Below are 9,313 nucleotides of genomic sequence, written 5' to 3'. Positions count from 1 at the left end.
AGTAATATGTCTAACAATTATACTGATTACATTAAAATATTTATTGACACATATCAGTGTAAGTTAAAAGATAAATATCTTTTTCTTTGTTTTTTTTTATTTGACTCTTCTCTTACCATTTTTTCCTTTTACATTTAATACATAATTAAAATATATGAATAAAAATTATTTTTTGAGAAACAAATTTCAATTTCATAAAACTTAAAAACATACTTAACAAAAACATGTTTATTAACCCACCAATAACTCACATAATAACATTAGCATAAGCTCGTTGTTAATGTCAGGATATGTATAAAAATTGCTTAATGCATTATAAAATGCAGGTTAAAATTTCACTTACATGCCTTAAAACATTTAACATTTACTTAGTACATCATAATCCACATCATAATCCAGGTTAAATTATTTCCTAAAACATTTAACATTTATTATAGTGCAGCTCCCTCATGGGTTGGAGAAGAAAAAGTGTATCCATTTGGGCTGGGCCACCAATGCTCTCCTCACCCCTTGGTTTTATTTTTTGCACCTCCATGTTTGTTTTTAAGCTGTTTCTTTCTCCAACCCCATGGCCTAATTGAAATGATCTCACTATTGTTTTTTTAAATATAAAAAATCTTAATATTGAAAACACCTAACAGAAGCTGTTGAACATACATACACTTTATGCACCTCAGTTACAGAAAGGCACACTTTCTTTAATATTTATGATTGTACAATCCGGTAACAGTTTGAAACATTTTATGAATGGATAATGATACTTTGACAATATTTTAACATCATTTACGTATTATTATGTGATTAATTCAAAATTACTTCACAATCAATAATAATAATCATAAACACCAACATGGATAAATCACATAATGACACATAGATGATGTTAAAATGTTGTCAAAGTATTATTATCTTTATGAAATGTTTCACTTGCACCTTCAATCATTGCATTTTCAAAATTTTTAAAAATTCAATATTGTCTTTTATAAAGTTCTACATTTCACTTTTTTTATTTTATTAGCTTTCGAAATTCGATGAATATTTTTTTTATCAGATTTCGGATGAAGGGTTTTTTATTTTTTTTATCAAATTTTTAAATTTGATGAAAGATTTTTCATCAAATTTTCATGAAATTTTGAAATTTAATGAAAGATTTTTTTTTTCATTTCAAAATTTGATGATGAATTTTTTATTTGTTTTCATTAGATTTCGAAATAAATAAATAAAATCCGTAAAATTATTTTTGAAAATTAGAGGTGTAGGATAAAATTTTTGGAGGTTTAAAGTGTAAGAACCTTTTATAATTGTATAATTCATAACAACTAAAATATGTTAGGAATTTGAAAGTTCTTATTACATTCAAAATCTGAAACACATTGGCACTGATGACAATGGAGGTGTAACTGTGGCGCTTTTGTAACGAGAAGGAAAGGGGTTTATGTTAGGATTTTTATTATTTTTTCTATCAAGAAGAATTTAGTCATATGGTAGTACTGGAATTTTGAAGGTGCGGAAAGAAATAGTCTTGTTTTTATTACATTTTGGGCTGATTTTGTTTTATTCCATGCAGCCCCTACATGTATTAATCTCTGTGACGCTGAGATGTATGTTTATTAGACAAATTAGATTTAAAAATAAAGTTGTTTATTGACTATAAACCTATAATAAACTTATAAAAGAACTTTAAAATCTTAGTAGGAATAAACAAATTGAAAATAAAGTCCACCATCTGATAAATAAAGTAAATAAAAGATATATCAAGTGGTAAATGTTTTTAATAAGTTGATAAAAGGAGAGAATTTAAAAAATTTGAGAAATAAGTTAAAATTTTTATATTAAAAATTGACATGTAATTCTGTTCCAAAATCACTCTAATACACGATACTTTTCTTATGTGTGAAGAGTGCATGAACACAAAATCACTCTGTGTAACATCAAGCACACATTATGCTTTCATAAAAGTTACTTTATTTGCTCTTTTTATTATTCTATTCCATTAGCATCACAACATATATATAACATCAATGTCTAATAATAACATTTTGTCCGGACTCTACTTTCAACAATTTTTAAAATGACAAAATTATTGAGTTATAAATCCTTTTGACTTGTTCATTGTTTCAAAAGGTCACGTGTTTTTTTTGTGTATAAGCTTTACCAAAACAATTTCTATACGTTTTTTCTCATCTCAAATATTAGAAAAAGTACTAACACATTTTTATCACAATATATCCGAAGTATATTTAAGTTTGTTACTATCAAATTTGAATCATCTTTCTATTTTAGAATTACTTTAATTTTTAAGGTGTGTATATTTTAAGTAGAACGTAATTCAAAGAGAAAAAAAATTGACTGCAAACATTTAAAACTTCTAAAAAGATGTTAATAATGTTAATTTAATAATAAGAACAACATTTAAAAAGAATATAAAGATTAAATTAAGTAAAAAAAATGAAGCAAAACAAAAGACTTCATCGTAAAAATCAAATTAATAATTAAGGTTTCAATATTTGAAACACGACTGATATTTTAACAATTAATTATATATCATTATTTTATTTTATTGATTTGTATATTTGAAACATATTACTAAGCACGTGTTATTGTAAAAAAGTTTGTAAAAAATGAATTTGTTAAAAAACGTTTTCCTTCTGGTGTAAGTTGGAAATGTCCTGGACCACACATTACTCAGTCCTACGAGAAGGACAATGGAGGAGACAAGTGCATGAAGCACAACCTTTCGTAGGGTCCGTAGAATAATTTAATCTTCTGGATTGATCATTTAAAGGATTCCGCCATACTTAAAACCAACCCAAGTTCGTCAAGGCAAGCAGACACAGTGGAATTATAGTGTTTTGGTAGAGGAAGAAGAATCACTGAGAGCATCATGGCGAGAGTGGGTAGAATGAAGTTGGGTTCTCAAGGGTTGGAGGTGTCTGTGCAGGGATTGGGGTGCATGGGAATGTCTTCGAACTACGGTCCTGCTAAGCCAGAACCTGATATGATTGCTCTTATATATTCACCATGCTGTTCAAAGTGGTGTAACTTTTCTCGACAGTGCTGACATCTACGGTCCTTACACCAACGAAGTCCTGTTAGGAAAGGTTGATTCTTTGTGCTGTTTGATATCATATTTCTCGTGCTTTCACTTGATCATGCATATGTTTCTTCTGGGTCTAGCTAACCAGTGCTTTAAAGAGGAAAGATTGAGTCTTTTAGGAAAAAAAGAAACTGTTTTTTATTGATGGGTCAACTTTGTTCTGGTTTATGTTCTTTTCATGAACTAATTAGTCCTCTAACTTTTGAACACATGTGAGCTCAGTCAGCTTCTGATATCAAAGTAGCATCGGAAAGCACTGAAAGAGTTTATTATTACACTTCCTGATATTCCTTTTGTTGCTTTTGGTTCCTCCGAGAGCAGTGGTTACAGTTTTTCTTTCTTATTATTGCTACGATATGATAAAACGATGTGTGCATACGTGTTTGTTTGTTGCAGGCTCTGAAGGGAGGGTGGAGAGATAAGGTTGAATTGGCTACCAAGTTTGCAATCAAAGTCACACCTGAAGGGAAAAGGGAGATACGAGGTGATCCAGAATATGTGAGGGCTGCTTGTGAGGACAGCTTGAAGAGACTTGAGATCGATTTCATTGATCTCTATTACCAACATCGTGTTGATACTCGTGTGCCTATTGAAGTCACGGTTTCACCCTTTCTCTGTGCTTTCCTCTATTTGTCTTTTCTTTGGTGACATATTTGGCTACACTGATAATATGCTTGTAGGAAATTTTAAACTCATTGATCACTCCTGTGTATTTTGACATCATGAAATTTGTGTTTGACATGAGATATAATCATTTGCTCACATATGGAAAAGGATAACCTATGATGACTTCAAGTTTTTGCCTTGTTTCTGCATTGTAAGGTTGGGGAGCTCAAAAAACTTGTTGAGGAGGGAAAGATAAAATATATTGGTCTGTCTGAGGCCTCAACTTCAACAATCAGAAGAGCACATGCAGTTCATCCGATAACAGCAGTGCAGTTGGAGTGGTCGCTATGGTCAAGAGATGTCGAGGAAGAAATAGTTCCAACTTGCAGGTGTGATTCAACACACAAACATTATGTTTTATTATCAACCAGTTCTCTTTCTGAGGTTCAATAAAACTGCTATCATGCGAGGTATAATAACTTTATGACTCAATTTTCACTAATCAGGGAACTTGGCATTGGAATTGTTGCATATAGTCCTCTTGGGCGAGGGTTCTTGTCATCAGGAACAAAGCTGCTTGAGAATTTGGCACCGGATGATTCCCGGAAGGTTTGTGAAAATCATGCTATTACAGAAGTTCTGAAATCCATGTCAAATACTTGTAAATTTCATCACTGATACCTGAATATAATCTTCTATGTGTATTTAATTCTATTGCAGTTTCTGCCCAGATTCAAACCTGGAAATGTAGAGCACAATAATATTATATTTGAGAAGGTTAAGGAACTGGCTACAAAAAAGGGATGTACTACATCTCAACTTGCACTGGCATGGGTTCATCACCAAGGAAACGACGTGTGCCCAATACCTGGAACAACCAAAATTGAGAACTTTAATGATAACCTTGGCGCTTTGTCTGTCAAACTAACACCAGAAGAAATAGCAGAACTTGAGTCCTTTGCTGCTGAAGATATCAAGGGTGGTAGATACATGGATGGGGCAAATACATGGAAGACTGCTAATACTCCACCACTTTCTTCTTGGAAAGCTGCATGATCAAATCAAGTGCATTGCTTAATGCTTGTACCATTGTATGACTCTGCTAGTAGTACCATGTGCATTTGCTGCTTAAATAAGCAGCTCGTGTCTTTTCAGGTGGTTTGAACTCTGTCAGATGATTCCATGTTGCTTCAGTTGTGTACACTTATAATTGAGTTCAGACAAATAAATGATTATGGCTTTGCGCTCTGAAATTCTTAACAATTGATTCTAGAATCTAGAATTGTTTCATACCATACCTGTGAAACCCTAAATAATTAGCAGTAATAATTCCCTGTCACACCCAATTAATACACACCATAATCCATGCTTATCTCATTAAAAATCCACTCCCAACTCTGATTTTCACCTCTCTGCTGTGCACGGAAAACTGGGCCAAAATCATTTCTCTGGAAACATTAAAAACGCACCAATCTTTACATGCAAGCACGCCACGTGTTGCGGAAGAAGTTTCCAAATCAGAGTTTGGGTGCAGGTGTCGGCTTGAGACACGTTCGTTCAAACGAGCGTGAGATTTACAAAACCAGATTTTTCTGAAAAACTCTCTCACCTGCATCACTCATCTTCTTCCTCACGAAACACACCCATTCATCTTCTCCAACTTCTCTCTAAAACCAGTAAACTTCTCTCTACTATAACCTCTCATTTTCTTCTCCAAATCCCATTTCAGAACCATAGGAACGTTTCCAGAGACGCGGACGTTAGTTTGGACCGAACAGAATTTGATTCTAAGCTGGTAAGTTCCTTCCTCTAGTAGTTCGTCCATTAGGGTTTCATTCTAAACCATGTCTTCAGTTCATGCATGGACTGTTTCTGAGCAATCTCTGATTTTGGTGTTTAGATAAAGGGTTAGATTTAAGGAACTTAAGTGGCTGTTGCGTATAGAAGAGCTGTAGTTGAACGTGTGGAAGTCATATTTTAGGGCGTACACTGCTATCCAGGTAAGGGAAGCTTATATGTTTAATTTATACTGTATGTTATATGATCTGATGTGCATGTATGAATTGTATGATGTTTGAGCGGTATGGACGACTACTGTTATGGAAAATGATTTCTGATCTTTGCTTGATCTGCATGTTGGTTTGATACGTATTGTACTATAGGATACCTAATCCTCCAACTGTCGACCAATAACCCGACGACAATTAAACCACTGCAGGACATTCTCATGCCCGTAATGACATTCGACCACATAGCGTGGTCGACCACCAGATAACCGACTGTAATAACATACGACCATGTGGCGTTGTCGACCAGTTGAGGCTCGACAACCGACATGAAGCATATGTGCGACGCGTCGTCCACTCAGGTCGACACGAATGATGATCGACATACAGTATGCGACATCGTGATCTAGCGGTTACAGATAAGCAGTTACACATCTTGGCTTCACAGCGCCGTGAATCACGGCCATATATCACGGAAGTAATTGACTCGGTATCAGCACACGATATGACGGTTACAACTTCTAAACAGTCATTTTCAGTAACCGACCGGATTTTCAGGTAAACGGTTTATTATGTTAATTTAAATATACAAAGCACACCAGGAAAAAGGTACGTTTTCCCCTAAGAGAAAATTAAGAAAGATTTGGTTGTTCTAACAACACCCTTATTGACTTGAGCGTCGGAGTGCCTTTGCAGGTACCCAGCCCACCTTACCCAGAGACTTGGAGAAGAGAGAAAGAAAACATAGTGAAAGCAGCACAGAGAAGGAAGAGAGTAAGGTTGTTAGGTTCGTATCTTGGTCTCCACATCCCTACTGAAACATTTTGGCGCCCACCGTGGGGCCCGAGATTACTATCCCAACAACGACCACCGGAGCAATGGAAAATTCCAATACGAACGATTTGATCAGGCAATTGCAGGCGCAAATTGAGACACAAGCACAAACCATGCAGGAGACTCAACGTAAACACGCAGAGGAGATAGCGGCGCTGCGAGCACAGATCCCAACACCAGAGTTATCTGCCTCCAACAGACAGGAGGATAACGATGCCAGCCACCATGGGGGAACCTCTGAACGGGCCGGTGGAGGAAGGAGGGGGCCTACTCCTATGCGCCTCACTAACCTGCTTCCATTCACAGAAGCCATCATGCAAGCAAACATGCCGGACAAGCCTCCTCCAACTCTGGAACGCTACAATGGCTCTGAAGATCCTGATGACCATCTACGTAATTTTATAGATGCCATGGCATTCTATACCGACAGCGATCCGGTGATATGCAGAGCTTTCTCCTTATCCCTTAAAGGGGAAGCTCTGGAATGGTTCCATAAACTTCCCCGAAATTCCATAGATTGTTTTGCAACCGTCGAATCTTTATTCCGAAAACAGTACGCAGCCAATAAAAAACCAGCGATGACTGCTACTGAGCTTGTCCATACCAGGCAGGAGAAGGATGAGACCCTGAAAGCTTTCATGCAGCGGTACATCGAGACGGCCCGGCGCGTGCCAGATATTACTCCCACCTTTATCATCAGCAACCTGTCGTCCTGCTTAAGGCCGGGGCAAGTCTCGGAACAATTATATGCTGACCCTCCAGCATCCATGGAGGAACTCCAATCCACTATGGCGAAATTCATCCGCATCGAAGATCACCGTAACTCCAGGAGGAAGCACCAGCAGGATGTCCCTAACCAGGAGACAAGAAAACCAACGAAACGACCCCCCAACGACTACAGACCAGATCGACCACCTAGGAAGGAGTCGGGGTGGACGTCTAAATACGATCGCTACACGACTCTCAACGCACCAAGGGCGAGGGTGCTAGAAGAGGCCTTACACGCCGAACTTCTCACCGTGCGGCGAAGTGCCACCCCAAAGAACGCAGATAACAGCAAAACTTGCCGGTTCCACATGAACCGTGGGCACGACACGGAAGAATGTAATATAGTAAGAGACGAGTTAGAACGACTCATTCGTGCAGGTTATCTCCAGAATTACGTCAAGGAGAGAGTTTCCACTAGAGCAACAACTCCTCGCCGAAGAGATCCTCCTAGGCGAAGTCCCCAGCGATCTCCCCCTAAAGATGATCGACATCGTAGGCGGTCGCGCAGTCCACCTCGACGCATAGAGAGGGAACGCTCAGTCCGAGGCCGCATCGACACCATATCTGGTGGTTTCGCGGGGGGAGGCGTGTCGGCTTCGGCGAGGAAGCGACATTTGAGACAGTTGAAGTCGGTCCATATGGTCGAGCGCCAGGCTCGGTCGATCCCTGACATCACGTTCACGAACGCTGACTTCCATGCTCCTGATCCTGATCATGATGATCCTATGGTCATCACGGCTAATATAGCTCGGTATGATGTCAGCAAGGTTCTCGTCGACCAAGGAAGCTCGGTCAACATTTTATATTGGTCCACTTTTCAGAAAATGGACCTATCTGAGGATCTCATCGCCCCGTTTAATGAGCAGATTGTCGGATTCTCAGGAGAACGAGTAGACACCAGGTGATACCTTGACCTGCGAACTCGGCTCGGAACAAGTTAGGAGGCACCTGAACTTCGAGTTCGATTCCTGCTGGTCGAGGCAAATGCATCGTACAACGCCCTGCTAGGGCGACCTTGTCTGAACGCGTTTGGGGCAATCGTGTCTACTCCCCACCTCGCCATGAAGTTCCCAACAGACCATGGTGACATTTGTACCGTGAGGGCTGATCAGCGCACAGCCCGACAATGCTATGTCGCCGGGTTAAAAATCACTCCCTTCATCCCAACTAGAAGGACGAAAGGACCCGAGGCAGCGGCAGTCGACTTAGACCCCCGAACCAACGTAGACGAGCGTCTGCGTCCGCAAGGCGAAGTCAAACTCCTGTCCTTAACGACGGACACATCCAAAACCACTAGCATTGGCGGAGACCTCACCTCCAGCGAAGAGCACGATTTGGGACGCATTCTACGGAACAACGCAGACTTGTTCGCATGGACAGCTGCTGATATGCCAGGCATCCATCCCGAGGTCATGGCCCACAAGTTATCCATCTTCCGGGAGGCACGACCTGTCGCCCAGAAGAAGCGACGAGTAGGGGAAGAGAAGCGCCAGGCTATCCAAGCTGAGGTTGGGAAACTGCTGAATGCCCAATTTATCAGAGAATTGACGTACACTACGTGGCTGTCAAACGTAGTCATGGTCAAAAAGTCCAACGGCCAATGGAGAATGTGTGTCGATTTCACTGATCTGAATAAGGCATGTCCTAAAGACTCGTACCCCTTACCCAGCATCGATCGTCTGGTAGATGGAGCTTCAGGTCATGTAATGGTAAGCTTCCTCGACGCCTACTCAGGCTATAACCAGATTCCAATGTACGAGCCCGATCAAAGCAAGACAGCCTTTATTACCGAACGCGCTAATTACTGTTATGAAGTAATGCCGTTTGGATTGAAGAATGCCGGGGCTACTTATCAACGCCTTATGGATAAGGTTTTCCATCACCAGATTGGACGATGCATGGATGTATATGTCGATGACATGGTTATTCACAGCAACTCTATCGAACAACACCTGCAAGATTTGAAGGAGGTTTTTGCCCAGCTCCGACGGTACAGCATGCG

The 9,313-nt window shown here is 39.4% G+C and overlaps 1 protein-coding gene and 1 pseudogene across 1 annotated transcript; both read left to right on the top strand.

Moving 5' to 3' along the window:
- The first annotated feature begins 2,808 nt into the window (after positions 1-2,808).
- On the top strand, positions 2,809-4,954 carry LOC108344800 (probable aldo-keto reductase 2; annotated as a pseudogene).
- Positions 4,955-6,587: 1,633 nt separating this feature from the next.
- Positions 6,588-8,216, top strand: LOC128193525 (uncharacterized). The gene has a single exon (XM_052867153.1). The coding sequence runs from the start codon at positions 6,588-6,590 to the stop codon at positions 8,214-8,216; it is 1,629 nt and encodes a 542-aa protein (XP_052723113.1).
- Positions 8,217-9,313: the final 1,097 nt, after the last annotated feature.

This window comes from Vigna angularis, chromosome 8, assembly GCF_016808095.1.
Source record: "Vigna angularis cultivar LongXiaoDou No.4 chromosome 8, ASM1680809v1, whole genome shotgun sequence".
NCBI classification, from domain to species: Eukaryota; Viridiplantae; Streptophyta; class Magnoliopsida; order Fabales; family Fabaceae; genus Vigna; species Vigna angularis.
The sequence above is the reverse complement of the archived record's forward strand: the minus strand, read 5'-3'. Positions and strand labels throughout refer to the sequence as shown.

Excerpts from the sequence above, each read along its gene's own strand:
- LOC128193525 (XM_052867153.1), top strand. The coding sequence starts at position 6,588 with ATGGAAAATTCCAATACGAACGATTTGATCAGGCAATTGCAGGCGCAA.